The sequence below is a fragment of the Crinia signifera genome, chromosome 5, assembly GCF_055691185.1.
Source record: "Crinia signifera chromosome 5, ASM5569118v1, whole genome shotgun sequence".
Taxonomy (NCBI): domain Eukaryota; kingdom Metazoa; phylum Chordata; class Amphibia; order Anura; family Myobatrachidae; genus Crinia; species Crinia signifera.
In genome coordinates, this window is record NC_139221.1 from 24,482,883 (window position 1) to 24,504,824 (window position 21,942).

General features: G+C 47.3%; 1 protein-coding gene across 2 annotated transcripts in view; it reads left to right on the forward strand.

Annotated features, from left to right (window-relative positions):
• Nucleotides 1-5,608: 5,608 nt before the first annotated feature.
• AGMO (alkylglycerol monooxygenase) overlaps nucleotides 5,609-21,942 on the forward strand; it is a 208,047-nt gene continuing 191,713 nt past the window's right edge. For both annotated transcript variants that reach the window (XR_014474784.1, XM_083186794.1), the window contains exons 1-3: nucleotides 5,609-5,874; nucleotides 11,052-11,179; nucleotides 21,295-21,446. Coding sequence is in view for 1 of the 2 variants with exons in the window: in XM_083186794.1 (XP_083042920.1) it covers nucleotides 5,749-5,874; nucleotides 11,052-11,179; nucleotides 21,295-21,446 (406 nt within the window). In the remaining variant the exon portion in view is untranslated. The remainder of the gene's footprint in view (nucleotides 5,875-11,051; nucleotides 11,180-21,294; nucleotides 21,447-21,942) is intronic.

Below are 21,942 nucleotides of genomic sequence, written 5' to 3' on the forward strand. Positions count from 1 at the left end.
AATTTAACACTTTTGTGAATGTCCACAGAAGGGGATCTTTCGCCATCTTAATTAATTTTGCCTACTGTATATAGCGAAGGACATACAAAAGCTTCCAAAGTCCTCAAACAATATTTCACGAGAAGTTTGTGTTTTCTGTTCTTTTATTCTCATGTACCTCATCTAACGAGTGAAATACCTTAACAAGGGAGGCGCCATTGATCTATGAGTTGGGTCATTGTGCTTTCCATGTTTATGGACGGGATTTATGTGTTATCCTTTCTCAACTAAAGATGCCCATACACTTGTCCGATTTGGGCCGATTTCCAAATCGGATGTGTTTGATGCGCATCAGGTCGGAGTGGGGAGGTCGGACCTGCTGCACATTAAATTTATTGGATCTGACCCATCAGCAGCACATCCTGGGTGCATTTTAGCACCCGTGATGTGTGAGTTCGATCCGTAGGTGTGTGCAGTAGCGGTGGGGGCGGGCAGCAGAGTCCAGGCAGCAGCATCCCGGCTGGGGGGACTGGGAGCTTGTAGCAGTAATTTGAAAAAATATATTGAAAAGACTGGCAGGACGCTGATTGGCTGAGAGAATTCAGCCAATCAGTGTCCGGCCAGTCTTTTCAAAATATGGTTTCAAATTCAGCAGCACTTCCTGCCCCGCTGCCCAGCAAATACTGCTACAAGCTCCCAGCCGCCCCGGCCTGGACACCGCTGTCTGGAAGCTGCTGCCTGGACCCCGCTGCCTGGACCCCGCTGCCGGCCCCTCCTGCAGCTCCCTGGGGGATATTACATGCAATAAATTGCATACCATTTATTGCATTTAAAAAGGGCACATCAAGTGCCGAATCTTAAGTGAGCCTCCCGGGAGGTGCCGTGGGGCTCTCAAGGGCAAACTGGTCTGACTTGTCCTTAGGACAAGTTGGACTAGTGTATGGAGGCCTTTTCCCTGCGCGGCCCCATAGCCACTCCATTTTTTCACATATCGCATTAACCCCTTCCCGACATTTGACGTACATTTACGTCATGGTCGGGAAGTACTTCCCGACACATGGCATAAATGTACGTCATGGTTTCTAACTGTCACTGCGTCTATAGACGCGGTGACAGTTAAGAGATGTCTGCTGTCCCTGACAGCAGACATCCCCCCTCGCCGCCCAGGGGGGGCAGGGGTGCCCCCCCCGGTCGGCGATCGCTGTGATTGGCTGTTCAAATCTGAACAGTCAATCACAGCGTTTCCTGTGTTACCGGCGGCTAAGCCGCTCGGTAACACAGAAAACGGTGGTGATCGGTGCAGCACCGATCACCACCGAGCGGCAGCACCCCCCTCCCACCCGCCGGGCACTCACCCGGCAGCAGCAGCAGCTCCCCCGGCTCCACCGCTACGTCCGGAGCGCACGCTGCGCTCCCCTCCTCCCCCCTCCCCCCCGCAGCAGCAGCAGCAGCAGCATCATGCTGCTGCTGGAAAAGTTAAAAATAAAATAAAATAAAAAATAATGTGCAAATGTGTATATATATATATATATATATACACACACATATATATATATATATATATATATGTGTGTGTATATATATGTATATATATGTATATATATATATATATATATATATATATATATACACACATATATATATATATATATATATATATATATATATGTGTGTGTGTGTGTGTGTGTGTGTGTGTGTGTGCGTATACCGCACCGATCACCAACGATCGCCAGCCCCCCCCCCCTCCCACCCGGCAGCCCCCCTCCCTCCCACCCACCCGGCTGCCGCAGCGCCAGCACCCCTCCCACCCCCCCGCCAGCCGCAGCGCCAGCCCCCCTCCCAAAGCTGGTGACCAAAATGGGGTCACTTGTGGGGGGGTTCCACTGTATTGGTGCTTCGGGGGTCTTGCTAATGCGACATAGCACCCGCCATTCATTCCACCACCAAAAATCACTCCTTCCCTTCTGAGTCCTGCCATGCACCCAACTGGTATTTTTTGGTCACATGTGAGGCATTGCCGTACCCGGGAGAAATTGGGGCACAGATTTTGGGGTGCTTTGTCTCCTTCATTCCTTGTGAAAATTAAAAATTTTGAGCCAGAACTGCATTTTTGTGTAAAAAATTAAATTTTTTTACACAAAAATGCAGATCTGGCTCAAAATTTTTCATTTTCACAAGGAATGAAGGAGACAAAGCACCCCAAAATCTGTGCCCCAATTTCTCCCGAGTACGGCAATGCCTCACATGTGACCAAAAAATACCAGTTGGGTGCATGGCAGGACTCAGAAGGGAAGGAGTGATTTTTGGATTTTGCAGCACAGATTCTGGTTGAATGACCCCTGAAGCACCTATACAGTGGAACCCCCCCACAAGGGACCCCATTTTGCAAACTACACCCTTCAGGGAATTCATCAGGGGGTATAGTGTACATTTCAAACCCCCAGGGGTTTCACCAACTTTGATACAACTGGGCAGTGAAAATGAAAAATTACATTTTTTTACACAAAAATGCAGTTCTGGCTCCAAATTTTTCATTTTCATAAGGTACGAAGGAGAAAAAGCACCCCAAAATCTGTGCCCCAATTTCTCCCGAGTACGGCAATGCTTCATGTGTGACCAAAAAATGGCAGGACTCAGAAGGGAAGGAGTGATATTTGGATTTTGCAGCTCAGATTCTGGTGGAATTTTGGTGGGTGCTATGTCGCTTTAGCAAGACCCCCGAAGCACCAATACAGTGGAACCCCCCCACAAGTGACCCCATTTTGCAAACTACACCCCTCAGGGAATTCATCTAGGGGTATAGCGTACATTTAAAACCCCCAGGGGTTTCACCAATTGTGGTACAACTGGGCTGTGAAAATGAAAAATTACATTTTTTTACACAAAAATGCAGTTCTGGCTCAAAATTTTTCATTTTCACAAGGAATGAAGGAGACAAAGCACCCCAAAATCTGTGCCCTAATTTCTCCCGAGTACGGCAATGCCTCACATGTGACCAAAAAATACCATTTGGGTGCATGGCAGGACTCAGCAGGGAAGGAGCGATATTTGGATTTTGCAGCACAGATTCTGGTGGAATGAATGGTGGGTGCTATGTCGCATTAGCAAGACCCCCGAAGCACCAATACAGTGGAACCCCCCCACAAGTCACCCCATTTTGCAAACTACACCCCTCAGGGAATTTATCTAGGGGTATAGTGTACATTTCAAACCCCCAGGGGTTTCACCAATTTTGATACAACTGGGCTGTGCAAATGAAAAATTACATTTTTTACACAAAAATGCAGATCTGGCTCAAAATTTTTCATTTTCACAAGGAATGAAGGAGAAAAAGCACCCCAAAATCTGTGCCCCAATTTCTCCCGAGTACGGCAATGCCTCACATGTGACCAAAAAATACCAGTTGGGTGCATGGCAGGACTCAGAAGGGAAGGAGTGATTTTTGGATTTTGCAGCACAGATTCTGGTTGAATGACCCCTGAAGCACCTATACAGTGGAACCCCCCCACAAGTGACCCCATTTTGCAAACTACACCCTTCAGGGAATTCATCAGGGGGTATAGTGTACATTTCAAACCCCCAGGGGTTTAACCAATTTTGATACAACTGAGCTGTGAAAATGAAAAATTATTTTTTTTCATTTTCACAGCCCAGTTGTATCAAAATTGGTGAAACCCCTGGGGGTTTGAAATGTACACTATACCCCTAGATGAATTCCCTGAGGGGTGTAGTTTGCAAAATGGGGTCACTTGTGGGGGGGTTCCTAACTTTTAGCATCTTATGGTGCCTAGAAACCTACATGGTGCCTAAAAAATAATCTCATAAAAAGGAGGCTCCAAAATCAAGTAGGTGCTCCTTCTATTATGAAGCCTGTGGTTTGGTCACCGTGCACACTAGGGCCACATATAGGATATTTATGAAAACAAAAGAATTGGGGGAATCAATTTTTAGTCACATTTCTCTAGTAAAATGTACTGTGTTCCTTAGAAAAATGTATTAAAATTGCAAATCTGCAAAAAAAATGAAATTTTGAAATTTCACCTACACTTTGTTTTAATTCCTGTGAAACACCTAAAGGGTTAACAAACTTCCAAAATGCTGTTTTGAATACTGTGAGGGGTGCAGTTTTTGAAATGGCATCATTTATGGGGGTGTCTCACATACAAGTCCCTCAAAGTCACATCAGAACTGAACTGGTCCCTAAAAAAATCAGTGTTTGAAATTTTCTTGAAAATTTGAGAATTTGCTATTCATATTGTAAGCCTCCTAGTGTCCCAAAAAATTAAAAGGAAGTTGAAATAATGATGTCAACATAAAGTAGACATATGGTCTATGTTAGTTATTCACTATTTTGAGTGGTAAGATTATTTGTCTCACAAGCAGAAAATTTAACATTTTGCAAATCGCAAAATTTTCCATTTTTTTCCGACATTTTGGTATTTTTCACAAAAAAACACAGACTGTATCGACAAAAATTTACCACTAACTTGAAGTACAATGTGTCACGAGAAAACAATCTCAAAATCACTGGGATAAGTAAAAGCAAAAAAAAGTTATCCCCACTTAAGTGAGACATGTCAGATTTGAAAAAAATGGCTCTGTCAGGAACGCAAAAACTAGCTCTGTCAGGAAGGGGTTAATCATGTATATTGTGCTGAGTGAGAGGAAAATAAATATTCAATGAATACATAGTTGCATACAAATAAACGGGATTGCCCCGTGAAAATTTGGAGGTATGATTTGTTTCCAACATAAATTTGCATTAAAACTCATGGCTGTGGTTAGGCCACTTTCCTAAATTACCTAGGCCCGTCACAGCTCTCTACACCCCTGCCAGTTCAGTGATGGAGGGGTAGTCCAGCGATTCAGCAAAGGCGAGCGCACTCGAAACCCTGACCTGCCGCTCTTTAACGCCTTAAAAACAGCGAACGACAAAAGCAACATCAACAAAAAAAAGAAAATTGATGGGCGTTGTATTGAAGACAAGACTATAGGCAAAAGCTGGCGATGCCCCATAGAAGCCTATGGGTTACTACCGCGACCCACCGCCGCCCCGCACCGACCCCCGCTGCCCCGCTGAGCCCTCCTCACCTGTGTCCGGGCAGCACAGAGCTGTGCTGCCCAGACCTGTGACCTCCTCCTCCCTTCACTGTAATCCTCTTCCGGGTGCAGGGAGGAGGAGGAGAGCCAGCCCCCCGCAGCCACAGCGCTGGGTAAGGGAGGGGGGGGGGAGCCGCCAGGACCCGCTAAGCAGTAAGAAGTAGATTCTGATTGGTTGCTAGGGCAACATTCCATCTTCAATAGACTCTCCCATCTTAATAAATAAACCCCCTCAGTGTCCCACAAGAGAGCTTCTCTTACCAGAAAGTCGTAAGTATAGCACAATTAGTGCTTGCAGCAGCATGCGCTTCTGAATTAGCCTCTAATCTGATATAACTAGATTTAAAAAAGAAAAAAAAAACTAATTGGTACAAGAACAGAACAATTCATTATTCATTTAATTGGACTGTAGATGCAGCATTATCAGTATCACATGGGTTATTAGTACAGCGATACTGATCTGTATGTACTGTATGCTGCTTCCTTATCTGCTCGCACCACGTGGTGTGTTTATTCCACTCACCACGCTAGTGACAGAGTCCTGAGAGCAGGAAGGTCTCGCTCTATAGAGTGCCAGGGCCTCGATGTAACAAGGAGACACTTATGTGATTGCACATCACAATATAAACCATACACATCTCCTGCCTCTTGTCTTCCATTTGTGCAGCCATGGGAGGATACACTGGTCACAGTGAGCTGTCTGTCTCCCAGGGAGTCCGGATGATGTTTTACGTTTTGCATCCAAATGAAACCTCCTTTAGAACCATAGAGGAAGTCCCAGATTACGTGGAGAAGGTAAGAACGCTGATAGGCTGCGAGCGGACGCGGGGGTCTCTGCGGCATGAGCTGTATGTCATTGAGACAGTAAACCAGGCATGTCCAAACTATGGCCCTCCAGCTGTTGTGAAACTACAAGTCCCATCATGCCTTGCCATAGTTTTGCTATTAGGGAATGCTAAAACTACGGCAAAGCATGCTGGGATGTGTAGTTTTACAACAACTGGAGGGCCACAGTTTGGACATGCCTGCCGTAAACCTTAATTGTTATACTGGGGCAGATGTATTAATCTTCCCCTAATGTATTTAAAATAATGGGTCCTGCTTCTTCTGCATCGTGGAGAAGTGGGCACCCGTAGCGGCCGAATGTATTATTCCCCCCCTGCCGATAAGGAGAGCCGTTATGCCCAGCATTAACGGTTCTCCTTATCGGCGCCCCTGCACATGGGCGAACCCCGGCAGGCTGCAATGCGCCTGCACGAGATCTCACTTGTAGCGTGAGATTTCCTGCGCACACCGAATCCAGCAGCAGGGATAGCGTCGGCCCTGCAGTGGGGATAGGACAACGCTAGTCTGGGCGGCTGTTAACGCATCACCCCGGCCGCTAAATACTGGGGGGGGGATTACAGGGGACAGTCCCGCCGAAGCACGTTAGGGGCGCTAGTAATACATCAGGAAAAATGTAATCCCCCCCAGTTAACCAGCGTTAATACATCTGCCACACTGTTAAATATAATAATAATATCAATAATAATAATAATAATAATAATAATAAGTAATAATAATATACTATATACTGTTCTGTATAATAATAAAAATAATAATGATATACTGTTCTATATAATAATAATAATAATAATAATAATAATAATAATATACTTTTCTATATAATAATAATAATAATAAGTAATAATATTATAATGTTCTGTATAATAATAAAAATAATACTAATAATAATAGTAAGTAAAAGTTTAATGATCCTAAATCAAGTAAAATTATTATTTAGGCTGACAAAAGTAAACTCTATCTATCTATCTATCTATCTATCTATCTATCTATCTATCTATCTATCTATCTATCTATCTATCTATCTATCTATCTATCTATCTATCTATCTATCTATCTAGTTTATATAGTGCTCTTCTCATCATAGGACTGCAGTAACAATATACCTGCGTGTTTGTTCTGTAGTATATTGTCACCTCGGAGCAAGGGTCAGGTCTCCTGCAGGCAAGAATCATTCAATCAATAAAGTTTACAAGTCAGACGCCTGTCAGTTTAACCCTTTGAGTGCCGAGTGAATTTATCAAAACAGGTGTGAAAATTGCCCAGCAAACATCTGTATCCATCATAATGACCTGTGATGTCACCTTATATAGGAATTATAATCATTGTTTTAAACTCATTTTTTTTTTTTTTAATTGATATAACAAATGTGAGCGACGCCGGCATTTCTAGCGGATATTTTGAACCTCTCTCACAGAGTCGTTGGCACTCAAAGGGTTAATTAGTGCCTTCTGCCCTGACGAGGTGTTAGGCAAATAGATACCATGTCTGTTTCCGTTTTCAAATAATGATTGGGGTAAATTTACTACCATGAGATGTTGCCCATAGCAACCAACCAGATTCTACTTCTTATTCATTTCGCACCCTCTAGAATATAATAGAGAGAATCTGATTGGGCGACATCCCATCTTCAATAGCACCCATTGTAAGGGTTTGTGTTACTGTAGTTCTCTATAGGGATTTCATTAGAAAGGATAGATACAAAGGTTACGGCATAATTGGTCGACACCAAATGCTTCAGATGCACAAGGTCGACATAAACAAAAGTTTGACGCATGAAACTCATGACATGGAGTTATTGGTGGCAATTTGTAGATTGTATCGTCGGGATCCCAAATTGGTGTACTGCTAACGCTGCTGTTTGCTATCGGGGGGCGCATTATGGTAAAGTATTAAAAAAAGACAAAAACCCCATGTCGACTTTTGCTTGTATTGACCTTCTGTCTATACTGACCCTTGTACATGTCGAACATATGGTGTCGATCTCTTCACTGTCGATCTATCGGATATCGTATAATATTGGAAAACCTTTTAATTATTATTATATTAAATTGTTAGCATGCTACAGTATGGCCCTTATTCTGGTTGACTCTTGCGCGGATTGGCAAGGCCAATCGATGTTTTGCATATGCGCAGCTGTATTTCTGGGCATGTGCAAACGATGGGAGCAGGGGGGTGGAGAGGGGCATGTGGTGCTGGCCAGGGGCATTGGCATACGCATATGCCCAGCGTTTCATGGGCGTTCTTAAGAAAACTCTGGGCATACATATGGTAATGACGCACGTGCGGGGGGCAGCTGACATAACCGGAAGTCAGCTGTCTGCCCAAATCACTGCATTTCTTCGTTCATATGTACCAGTGGTCTGGACCACTGGTACATTTGCGTGCGCCTTTCCCATCATTCGATGGTCGGCGACCATCGAAAGATGTGGGAGGTTCCCACTGGAATGCGAATGGTTGTTTATGTAAAACCTCCATTCGTGTGCCGGACAAACAACACGGCGTGCGATTGGGATTGGGCTTACCACCATTTGCCAGGCGGGTTCTGGATGACTCACAAGGGTGCGAATTCGCACCCGAGTGAATGTACCAGAATAAGGGCCCTATTTACGTCGGACTGAGCGCCGGATTCATAGTTGTCAGCTAATGAATACGTATGCAGAAAATGTGCAAAATATGGTAATGGTTATGCAGAGGGGTATGGGGTCACTGGGTCAACCACGGAAGTTCAATGTGGCTTAGGTCAACAGGTGAAATTGGTTGACAGGGTTGGAAGATCGACACAAGCAGTATGTCGACAATGGCTAGGTCGACAGTCAAAAAGGTCAACATGAGTTTTTTTTTAAAAATTGTCCTGAATGTCAGCATGGTCGACATGGACACCTTCAAAGTGTACCGCGTCCCGTCGCCTAGCTCACTGCACTCACCACTCACCATCGCTTCTCGGCCTTTGGCTAATATAGAGTGTAGTATCTGTTCTTATCAGTGGGTATGGACTGGCCTCTGGCAGAGAATAGAGAAAGGCTGGACTGAGTAGCTGCTCTGATGGGCGGAGGGTGTGGGACCCCTCTTTTTTGCCTGGGAGTGGTGAAAAGTCTGGCTGAGTACCTTCACCTCTGCCAGTGGTAGGAGGTGTTGTTGCGTAAACCCACTGGTGAGAGGGGGGGGGGAGAAACACTGGGCCTAGTAGTTTGACTCTCTTGACGGGGTTCGTAGCCCCCGAAGGATGAGACAGCGAAAGGCTCAGTCTAGTATCCATTCCCAAGGAGCGGACAAAGGCTGGGACTGAGTAGATGGCTCCTGTTCCAGAGATGCGTAGCCTCTGATGGGGAGACCGCGAAAGGCCCAGCTTAGTACCTTAACCTTGGGATCGGAGAAACACTGAGACTGAGTAGATTGCTCTTCCGAGGGGGTTGCAGCCCCTAAGGGAGTCAGTCGAAAAACCCAGTGGAGTACCCATTCCCATACCAGGGGCTGGAAAATGCCCTACGATGGGAACAGAGAAACCTTGGTTGGACGCTGATCGGTCGGTTGCTTGGAGTCCGAGGCTGCACTGTGCCCCCGGGGAAACTCGGGGGTGCCGAACATGCACGGGTGATCCCAAAATCACCATGCACTAGTATGGCACTTGCACTGCGCACTTCCCTTCAGGTAGCGCTTCACGTCCTTACCCCGTCCTTTTGGATGGGGTAGGACAATTTTTCACACCCCCACCCTGGCCTTCTGGCTAGGGTATCTTTATTATTTATTTTTCTTCCCCTCTCACGTTCGTCACTTTTCATGTTCCTTGTTTTTTGTAGTTTTGTCACGGTTTTTTTGGGTAGTGTGGTCGACCCTTTCGGGCCTTCCATTTCCCCAATGTGCCGAAGCTCTCGCCTTTTGGGGAGAGCTTCGTGCCCCCCGAGGACGACCCCGAGCCGCAAGGCGGAGGGAAGTCTACTGAGGGTCTCTCCAAACCTTCGGGTGCGGAGGACCCACCGTCCTAACCCTTCCGGGGGTTGAGGAATGAGGGTCTCTCTAAGCTTCGGCGAAGAGGACCCACCGTTCCCTATTTTCCCCTCTTCGGCCTTATGGTTGAGAGGGGTTAGGGGAAAAACGGGGCCCGTCTCCTTCGGGAGATGGCCCACTTCGATCGCACGGCCCCCTTTGCACGTGTTTAGGCACAGCACTGGTGGTAGGGAGCACACCTCGGGCTCCTGAGTTTCTTCAAACTGCACTCACCATGCTTCTCTCTCCACGCCCTAGTGAAATAACTCCTGAGTGGTTGACGCAATGCATGTCAACAAACGGATTCAGTATTAAATCCCGGCGGTCGGGATCCCGGCGTTCAGAATCCCGATGCCGGAATCCCGACAGCCGAAATGCCGACAAGGGGGGGACGTGGATCGCCCCCCCCCTTGCGGGCTCGCTGCGCTCGCCACGCAGCGGGCCCGGTGCCTCGCTACGCTCAGCACACTAATTTATTCTCCCTCCAGGGGTGTCGTGGACACCCACGGAGGGAGAATGTGTCGGCATTTCGGCGGTCGGGATTCCGGCGTCGGGATTCTGAACGCCGGGATCCCGACCGCCAGGATTGTAACTGCATCCCCAACAAACATGTGTTGACCTAACCACTGTTTATGGCACTGACACGAATGACTGTGCATGTATGCATTACGCATGTGCGAGGGAGCTTAACAAAACTAAACGTGCATGGATCCTAAATGCTGTCCCCTTACCGTTTGACTATCGGTGTCTGGAGGTGGTAACGTGGTAACGTCCCTTTTCTGGGAGTGTCTGAAAAAAACGCTGGCATGCCCAAGTGTTTTCAGGGAGGGATTATGACATCAGCGCTGACCAGCTCCTAACTGCCACATCACAGGCTGTGTTTGAAATATGACAGGTAGGAGCTGATTGGCTGGTTGTTTATCATTTCCAATTTTATCGCCTGTCAAGGCTTGTCAGGTTGATTGCGGGTAATTGAATAGATCTGGGCACTTTACCGGAGAGTTCAGACCTCACTCTCTGACCTGCAGGTAATTGAATCTACCCTCTGACTTTGTTATGAAGGGGCTAACGCTGTAATTAAGCCACCATTACGCCTTTAAGCTGCATGCAATCACTTTTGTTTTTCTCCCCCTTTCTTGCAGGCCACCGCTTACTTCTTCCTCATGCTGGTAATGGAGATGTTTCTGAGCTGGGCTTGGAAAGGCCGACCTCTCCGAATAAACGATGGACTCACGTCCCTTTCTGCGGGAATTATGTCTCGCCTGCCAGAGTAAGTGAAATTGCTTTGTGGTCGGAAAACTCTTTTTTTTTTTTAAGTGATTGAACTGGAAGCTCGGAAGATCCTCTAAGCCAAGAAACCTTCATTCCAAAGCACTGGAGTTAATATAAGGATTTAATGCTGCAATTAAGCCGTGTTCAGCTGTACAATTATATGCATGACATAATCTGCAATAATTTATATTACAGGCAATTTGATCGACTTTTAACAATTCTGACATTAAAAAAATCACAGTTTCATGGACCTACCAAGTGAATGTCTCTCTTTGGCAAGGGACAGCTGCTGGGGGCCGTGGATTTGCAGACCAGTGTTTTTTTGGTTTTTGCAATAAGTGATTAATTAGCCAGTAGCGTCCATCCCATTGTATAAATACATTCTGTGGAACATTGGCGCGGGACAGACATGATTCATCCATCGCTGCGGCCACCCCTGATCTATCGGGTGGCGTTTTCTAGAGACAAGTCCCCAGCATATTTACTGTGGAACAATCATACAATCCCTAAAGGTACCAAACTGCAGAACGAGAAGCTGATTGGTTGGTACTTTATCTCTCTCCATTTTATCTAACTGCGTGTTACAGCGCCTTGAGTCCTATTGGAGAAAGATTGCTATAGAACTAAAATGATCTTTATTACTACAGGCTTAGGGCCATATGTATCAAGCTTCAAAAAGTGATAAAATGGAGAGCGCTAAACGACCAGGGGTTGGAAAATGACAGTTAGGAGCTGATTGGCTGGCTGTTAATCACTCTCTATGACTTTTTTGCAGTTTGAAACCTCTGACCCTTTGTTTGAAAAATCAAAGCTATGATCTCATTGGTTGCTACTTTGGGGCCGATTCAGCCCTGTTTGCACAGGTCTGAATTCAGCCCTGTCCCTGATGGCGCGGGTCTGCGTATGCGCGATTATGCACATGTGCAAACCCCTGAAGCGAGCGCTTTTGGCAAATTTTACACTCATTGGGGAGATCGCTGCCTGAGTGACAGGTAGGGGGCGTTTTGACGGGTCCGCCCAGTGTTTCATGGGCGTGCCAACAAAAGCGGTGGGCGCGCCAAGAGAAATGCTGGGGGGGGAACCATCAGAATACAATGCATGCCTGCTTGGGGTGGGCAGTTGACATGACATCAGCACCTGCCCTAAATTCGGAGGAAATCGGCCATATGAAAAGTAAGTATACGCTTATTATTATTATTATTATTAATAATAATAATAAAAATTATTCGATGATGAGCGAACATCGAATGATGTTTCGTCTGTGCGGCCGCCTGTTAGCGAATATTCCAGTCCAGTTTAGTCCATTCTGGTTCAGTCCAGTCTGGTCAGCAAATCCGCTTAGTACTCCAGTTCAGATCTGTCTAGTCCATTTCTAATATTGGGTGACTCAGGCAGGGGCACTGATGGATCTGCAGGGCCCTGGTAATGGGAGGGGTCGTGGTCAATGGAGGAGGTGTAATCAGGCCTCTCCTAACAAAATAATAGTCTCTATGTGCGGCAGAAAAGTGGCCATTTGCCAGCGAGTGGGGGTGGCGGGGTTGCATTTGGGGGTGGTACCTGTAATACATTTGGTGGGCAGCGGGAATGGGGGGGGGGGAAGCAGGTGGTACTGGATTCCCACCACTTATAGGAGAGAGGCTGACTACCCTTATTCTAGTTGAATCGGTCGGATGTGTATTTTCGGACAGGAACCGAGTGTTCTTAGCCCCGCCTTCCGTACGGATCGCTCACACCGTCCGTATGCGGTAAGACGTTGACCGAACGGACCGCGAGTGGATTTTTCATGTGAACACCTCCTCCATCTGTGGGAACCTCCCCCATCATTTGATGGTCGCCGACCGTCGAATGCTGGTCCGAGTGGTCAGGCAGCTCCGAGTGCTCCAGACCACTCTGGCATTTCTCTGTGCAAAAGCAGGGATCTGGGCGGGCAGCTGGCATCCGGCTATGTCATATGTCCGCCCCACACACGTGCGTCACGGCCGGATTACCATACGTATGCCCAGCGTTTTCATGGGAACGCCCATTAAACGCGGGGCGTACGCATATGGTAATGAACCCAAATAGCCCTTCACGCCCCTCTCCACCCCCTGTTCGGATTGTTTGGACCGATCGTTTTCTGTACAGAATTCACGCCGTATTCGGATGTGCGCGGCATTCGCACATGCGCAGATACGCCTCTGCACATGCGCAAGCACCAACCATCGGCCGTCTGTCCGCATTCGGAGCCATTCGCCTCAATCAGAATAAGGGCCTGTGTGAGATAAATTACCAACCAATCAGTTCTTCTTATCTTTCAGACACAGCCACTAAATTAGCAGTGAGATTTTGATTGGCATGTACTTTATCTCTCTCCAAGGGGTCCATTTATTAACATTATTTTTAGTCAAATAATGTGAAAAGGGGTGTTTTCACACCCTTTTCACATTATTTTAGTATCATCTGAATGTATTAAAGGGATTTTGAAGCAGTTTTTATTTCTTTTAGTAACCAGATCACATTTCCCATACTTATGAACAGAAATGTGATCTGATCAAATGTACACAAAAAAAGTGAGCAAATACCACAGTGAGCCCTGAAATAAAAATGCCAACTTCAGCTGGCAGATGACAGGGCTCCCATATGAATTGAAGCTTCTGCATAGCTTTCTCTGCCCCTGGGATTCATTGTGACAGGGAGGGGGTGCAGGTGGCAGTGGTAGCGGCCAGGATCGGATACCCATCGCAGGGACAGAGCTTTATCCCAAACTCTGTACTGGCATACACCATTGATACATACGTGTGTCAGTTATTGCATTACGAGTTGGCCCGATCAGATGCGGATGGTGATAAATCGGCCCCCAAGGCTTGATTCTTTTCCCCCCTGTGCCTTATAAGATGCAGTGCTTTACTACTGGAAAAATCTGACATCCTCTATACTTATATTTATCCAAAATGTAAAGGTGTGAAACGTGCTGTAGCCGTGTCAGAGTATGTTCTGCTTGGGGCTTCAGAGACCCGCTGACACATACGTCTCTCTCCCATCTCTACAGAACGCATTCATCCGGCAGGCTCACACAAAGGCTCTCACAACAGAGCCACACTGGTATTTCATTCAGTCAGCCAGCTTGGCAATCACCGTAGACCCTCGATTAAGTATGTGCTCAGCCGGTGGACTGCAGAAGCTATTAAAGTACTCCGTGTGTAATATCACTTCATTACTTCGGATGGAACCCAGTGTATTTACTCCGCGTGTTGCACCAACTGCATAAAAACAACGGATTGTTTTTTTTCTTTTCCTTTTCTATAATTGATTAGCTGTGAGAACAATTTCATAGGAGATAAACCTTCTTCAGGCGCTAGATTTTGTCCTATCGCATGACTCCTGCGATGCCTTTCAGTTCCGTTTTTATTTAAATCCTGGTACAGCGCCTCGGACAAACTAAGGGCCTTCGTTGACTTCTCAGGAACACCAATTAACCCAAACGTTGAGCTTTGTAGTCAACACGTTTTCTGTTCTCGTTAGGTGAAACAAACTGTGGAGAATGGAACGATCTGGCGGAAAAAGAGAGACAAAAAGCACTGAAAAAAAATACAGATTTCTTTTTTCTTTTTTGTTCCATTAAAGGTGTGAGGACGTCTCGTCAGACCGGAGCTCCGGTTTCCTCCACGGTCAAACTGATTTCAGTATGGGAGAAAGTCTTGCAGGGCTCACAGAGAATGGTTTGGCTAAAGCCGGCCCATCAGGAGGAATAATGGAGAAAATCGTTAGTCGTTGAGATATTCATTTGATTGCTTCCTTTCCCAGGGACTAGAACTTAATTCCGCTTCCCTTTTGTAGAAACCGTTCGCCACATCCTTTCAGATTTCTGGCATCGAGTGAATATTTCTACAAGTTAATAGCCCATTAATCAGCGTTATGCTCAACGTCATAAAGTTATTTGTTGACCTGCGTCGATGCAGGAAGTAGAATCACTCCTGACAGAAGATTGTAAATGCAGGGAGGGATTATTTGGGGGTTTCTAGTGAAAACCGTAATGTCTTTGAAGGAAAGCAGGGGGGCCCTTTAATAATTGCTTGGGAAATATTTATGTAATGACGAGATAGAAAATGTCCAGCTGTTGGGGAACTGTAAGTCCCAGCATGGTCTCTGGCAGGGAGTTGTTGCAACAGCTGAAGGACAACAAGTTAGCCAAATAAAGTCTAATGCCCGTACACACTGACCGATTATCGTGCATATCGTTATGGCAAATCATATAGCGGCCCTCATTCTGCTTGGATTGCTCCCCTGCATGTTTGCACAGGAGATCGATGTTTATGTGCATGTGCAGCTGCGTTGTGCGAGCGGGCACCGTGAATAATCAATTCGCAGCATAGCAGTGTGGGCGGGTGCCGGGGTCGGGTTGCGCACATGGGAACACCCAGCGTTTCATGGGAGTCCCCATGAGAACACTGGGCGTTTCTATGGTAATGCGGCCATGATGCGCGGGGGGGGGGGGCAGCTGACTTCAATGGATGTGTGGCTGCCCGTCCTCTTCCCGTACAGGGAATGATTGATTTCCACCCCGCATGCAAGCTGCCAATGGATGTTTATGCAAAATATCCATTTGCATGCAAGCAGGGGAAATCTGCGTGAGGGCGGTGGGTGGACCCTCCGTGTGGGCAGCGGGCGCTGTTTAGATGACCCGCAAAGCTGCACCTGAGTCTGGGCTCCAAACCCAGAAGGGGCACCTGCATGTACAGCAGCACCTATGTGGTTCCAAGTGGGATCCAAGTGCGACCGTTGATATTCCAATGTTGCACTGCCACACATCTGCTGCTGCTGCAGATTTAATTGGTTTTATCCCAAGAACCCTGCTAACAGGGTTAATTTGACAAAAATCGGTTGAACCCTATCTAAGAATTGAGTTGATGATGGGATAGCGATTGGACCCTATCTAGACCTCGAGTTGGTGATGAGATGGCAGTTGGACCCTATCTAGTCCTTGAGTTGGTGATGAGATGGCAGTTGGACCCTATCTAGGCCTTGAATTGGTGATGGGATGGCAGTTGGACCCTATATAGGCCTTAAGTTGGTGATGGAATAGAAGGTGGACCCTATCTAGTCCTTGAGTTGGCGATGGGATGGCAGTTGGACCCTATGTAGGCCTTGAGTTGGTGATGGGATGGCAGTTGTACCCTATCTAGGTCTTGAGCTGGTGATGGGATGGCAGTTGGACCCTGTCTTGGGTTGGTAATAGGCTGGCAGTTGGACCCTACCTAGTTCTTGAGTTGGTGATGGTCTGGCACTTGGCCCTATCTAGACCTTGAGTTGGTGATAGGATAGCACTTGGACCCTTTCTAGGCCTTGAGTTGGTGATGAGATAGTAGGTGGACCCTATCTAGGCCTTGAGCTGGTGATGGGATGACAGTTGGACCCTGCCTTGGGTTGGTAAGGCAGGCATGTAAGTCCCCACATATTAGCAGGGCGCCCGGCTATGGCTACGCTGACAACGTATCCAAAGCTGCGTTGTCAGCGTAGCGTAGTCGGGCGCCCTGCTAATACATAAGTACCGGGGAAATTTACTAAGACGGGAGGGCTACTTTACATGGGATGTTGCTATGGGCAACCAATCAGAATCAGCTTCTTCTTTATTTATCAACTTCTAGAAGATAATAGATAGTATCGGATTGGTTGCCTATAGCAACATCCCATGTGAAGTAGAACTCCCATCTTAGTAAATTTCCCTCCAAATGCTTTGTTAAGTGGTTAGGTGATGTCACAATACTTAGGCCTTTACTTCTGTTGTGCGCAACCCCTTTGTGTATAGGGCAGGAACACTACCCTTGCCTTGCTTGTTGCTGCCAGGAAGGCTTTTCACCCTTTGATAAATACAGCCATTATAGCCAGTAGCATTAAAAGCCATTTAGCATGTGGGAAATGTGTCACATGTGTGCCTCGTTTTATAGCCCCCCTGCGTAAGGGCAGATGTTGGTGCACCTGGGTATCCGTGGTTTATTACTGCTATAGTGCCCTTATCAAACAGTCGTAAATAATGCAAGTGTCCTAGCTTGGAACAAAGTTTAACCCTTTAAGAACTCTGCAAGTTCCCCTCGTCTGTGTCTTATATTTGCCTCTGGAAGTACTGCTGCAGGGAATATGAGACAGAGCCGCCATCTTGGCGGCTCTGTGGCCGTGTGTCATATGGATTTGTGTCAGCGCCATTGCGCTCACTGACAGGGCAGTAAATTGAGGGTCTGTTTAACGCCTGGCACCTGTACAGGAAACAGGAGATTTCAGTCACCGGAGCTTTTACTTTGTGTTGCAAATGGCAGCTCCCTATTATCCCAAGGAGAAAAAAAAAAACAATTGAAACCATACTGTTATATGCCCTTTTCATGTGTGCAGCCAGATCTCCATCTGGTAATGAGGCTTTGTACTTCTCTCGCTGTAACAATAAGGTTTATTTAGATGGTCGCTGGAACGTTTCTGCGTTCTATAGAAGTAGCAGGAATTGCCGGTTTTCTGCCCCTGGAAGTAACAGTTAGAGTTTGGGAAATTACACTGTGTGGAAATAATTTTGGTAATAGTGATTTGTAAGCAAGAAACAATTTTGTGGTATCATGCAGACAATTATGGGATCATGAGGGGGGGGAGGGGGGGCGATCATTGTGCCATCAGATGGGAGGCAAGAGTGGATCATTGTGCCATCAGATGGAGGCTAGAGTGGATCATTGTGCCATCAGATGGAGGCTAGAGTGGATCATTGTGCCATCAGATGGAGGCTAGAGTGGATCATTGTGCCATCAGATGGGAGGCTAGAGTGGATCAATGTGCCATCAGATGGAGGCTAGAGTGGATCATTTTGCCATCAGATGGGAGGCTAGAGTGGATCATTGTGCCATCAGATGGGAGGCTAGAGTGGATCATTGTGCCATCAGATGGGAGGCTAGAGTGGATCATTGTGCCATCAGATGGGAGGCTAGAGTGGATCATTGTGCCATCAGATGGAGGCTAGAGTGGATCATTGTGCCATCAGATGGAGGCTAGAGTGGATCATTGTGTCATCAGATGGAGGCTAGAGTGGATCATTGTGCCATCAGATGGAGGCTAGAGTGGATCATTGTGTCATCAGATGGAGGCTAGAGTGGATCATTGTGCCATCAGATGGGAGGCTAGAGTGGATCATTGTGTCATCAGATGGAGGCTAGAGTGGATCATTGTGTCATCAGATGGAGGCTAGAGTGGATCATTGTGCCATCAGATGGAGGCTAGAGTGGATCATTGTGCCATCAGATGGAGGCTAGAGTGGATCATTGTGTCATCAGATGGAGGCTAGAGTGGATCATTGTGCCATCAGATGGGAGGCTAGAGTGGATCATTGTGCCATCAAATAGGAGGGCAGGGTGGATCATTGTGCCATCAGATGGGAGGCAAGAGTGGATCATTGTGCCATCAGATGGGAGCCTAGAGTGGATCATTGTTCCATCAGATGGGAGGCTAGAGTGGATCATTGTGCCATCAGATGGGAGGCTAGAGTGGATCATTGTGCCATCAGATGGGAGGCTAGAGTGGATCATTGTGCCATCATATAGGAGGGCAGGGTGGATCATTGTTCCATCAGATGGGAGGCTAGAGTGGATCATTGTGCCATCCGATGGGAGGCTAGAGTGGATCATTGTGCCATCATATACTGTAGGAGGGCAGGGTGGATCATTGTTCCATCAGATGGGAGGCTAGAGTGGATCATTGTGCCATCAGATGGGAGGCTAGAGTGGATCATTGTGCCATCAGATGGGAGGCTAGAGTGGATCATTGTGCCATCATATAGGAAGGCAGGGTGGATCATTGTTCCATCAGATGGGAGGCCTAGAGTGGATCATTGTGCGACGGGGAGTATTTCATACCCTACCATCTACTACGGCATGGTGGGAGAATATAATAGCGTGCCAAGTGCAGCGAGGCACCCCGCACAAAGCATAGGGAGCACAGCGAGCCATTCCAGGGGACGCGGTACACTTAGGGATGGAAAACTTTAAAAGCCCCATGTCAACCTTTTCACTGTCAACCTAATTATTTTTGTTGAGGAACATGGGTGGTTTTTTAACCATGTACAGAATCTGACAAAATAAATAAAGTGCATATCATAAACATAAATTCATTGCTGTCCACTAAACAGGCTGCCCCGAGCAGGTGCCTAATTGGCCTATTTAATAAGTATGGGGTACTTGTGGATTATCACGGCTCCCATCGCATGCCATCGCATGCCATATATAGTGGCATGCGATGCGATTTTTACAGATTTTTGACAAAATCGTATGCAATCGCATCGCATGCGATTTTGATCGCATGCGATCGCATACGATTTTGATCGCATGCAATCGCATACGATTTTGCACTGAAAAGCATCCAAATGCATTGGAATTAGTAATAAACATGTTCAATGGCCCCCAAATGGCATTTTTGAGGCTGTACCACCCCCACTATCAACGCGAACCCGAAGCGTGGCGAGCGCAGCGAGCCCGCGAGGGGCGGCGGTACACGTCCTACGACCTTTTCATACCCCTTACTATCCACATCGGCGTGGAGTTGAGAATAGAAAGTGTGGCGAGCGCAGCGAGCCACCGAGCCCGAAGCGTGGCGAGGGGCCGCGGACACCTGTGAAGCCTGTGAGGGGACGCGGATACCTGTGACGCTTCGGGCTCGGTGGCTCGCTGCGCTCGCCACACTTTCTATTCTCAACTCCACGCCGACGTGGATAGTGGGGGTATGAAAAGGTCGTAGGACGCGTACCGCCGCCCCTCGCGGGGTCGCTGCGCTCGCCACATTTCGGGTTTGCGTTGATAGTGGGGGTGGTACAGCCTCAAAAATGCCATTTGGGGGCCATTGAACATGTTTAATACTAATTCCAATGCATTTGGATGCTTTTCAGTGCAAAATCGTATGTGATCGCATGCGATCAAATCGCATGCGATGCAATGCGATTTTTTCGCATACGATGGCCATCGTGGGAGCCGTGATAATCCACAAGTACCAAGTATGGTCCTATCCACATTAAATTTCCCCAGGGTTGCCTACCTGAACCTCTCCTTCAGGGAGAGATTGCTCTGTTCCTGGGCTTCCCTGGTAATGTATGATTGCCAGGACCTGTAGGCAGGGCCGGCGCCACCACTAGGCAAATCTAGGCATTTGCCTAGGGCGCCGGCCACTGGAGGGCGGCATTTTGCCCCCCCTGCCGTGGGGGTACCTGTCCTGCGGCGCTGTGTATTTAAAGCTGGCGGCGGAGGCAGCGAGGGGTCCCTGCAGTCAGTAAGAAATAACGAGCGCTATCCGCCGGGCTATGCGGAAGCGCTTCTGTTGTGAAAACACTGTCCGCACGCTGATTGGCTGAGATTCAGTCAATCAGCGTGCGCCGTGCTGCCTAGTGTTTTCACAACAGAAGCGCTTCCGCATAGCCCGGCGGATAGCGCTCGTTGACTGCAGGGACCCCTCTCTGCCACCGCCGCCAGCTTTAAATACACAGCGCCGCAGGACAGGTACCCCCCCTCTCCCCCGGCACCGGGGTGCCCCCACCCTGACTCACCTGGGGCGCTCCGGTGCCTTGCACCGGCCCTGCCTGTAGGGAGCTAGGTAACTGATAAGAAGGGTGTTTCACCACAGGTGATGGCAATCATACATTACCAGGGAAGTCCAGGAACAGAGCATTTTCTCCCTGAAGGAGAGGGTCAGGTAGGCAACCCTGCAGCTGTTGGAGAGCCATAGGGCTATTTCACACACTCCGGCTCCTGCCGGGCGGCAAAAACCCATACGGTCAGGCAGCCGTGCAGCACACAGCAGTTTAGAATGGAGGGGATGGCCACAGCCCGGCAGCCATCCCTTCCAGTGGTGGATGGCCGGGCCGTGGCCATCCCGTGTGAATGGACACAATAGTGTCCATTAACAACTGCTGTGTGTGGCACGGCTTTTGGCCGTACGGGTTTTCGCCGCCCGGCAGGAGCCGGAGTGTGTGAAATAGCCCATAGATACACAATGCACACAAATATGGGGATTTAGTCAGCCTTTGTAAATTACAATTATATTTAATGGGGATATATGTTGAAGTCTAGCCTAGAATTGGTCTATTACGTGTTAATGAGAATGTTTCTCTTTGTTATACAGTGTAGCATTCAGAGGAGTCGAGGTGACCACTTATGTTTACGTGTGGAACCACTACAGGCTGGCAGAATTGCCCTGGGACTCTGTGTGGACGTGGGTGCTGACATTACTGGGCGTAGACTTCGGTTACTATTGGTTCCATCGGATGGCTCACGGTAGGGAAAAGTATAAGTTCACAGCACGTTCTTCTTAATGAATCCTGCTTTGTGTCTAGCACTTGGGCCCTTATTCAGATCTGATCGCAGTACAAATATGTTCTCAAAATGGGCAAAACCATGTGCACTGCAGGTGGGGCAGATGTAACATGTATAGAGAGAGTTAGATTTGGGTGAATTATTTTGTTTCTGTGCAGGGTAAATACTGGCTGCATTATTTTTACATTGCAATTTAGATTTCAGTTTCAACACACCCCACCCAAATTTAACTCTCTCTGCACATGTTACATCTGCCCCACCTGCAGTGCACATGGTTTTGCCCATTTTGAAAACAAATTTGTACTGCAATCAGATCTGAATAAGGGCATAAGTGCGATGTCTGTGGCTAGCCGTCAGTCCCTATGACCTCTTATGGGATCCTTAGGGCTGTTTATTCGTATTATATGGTTTATTTTTATCTTTTTATTTTTTTTTTTTCATTTTAATTATTATTTTA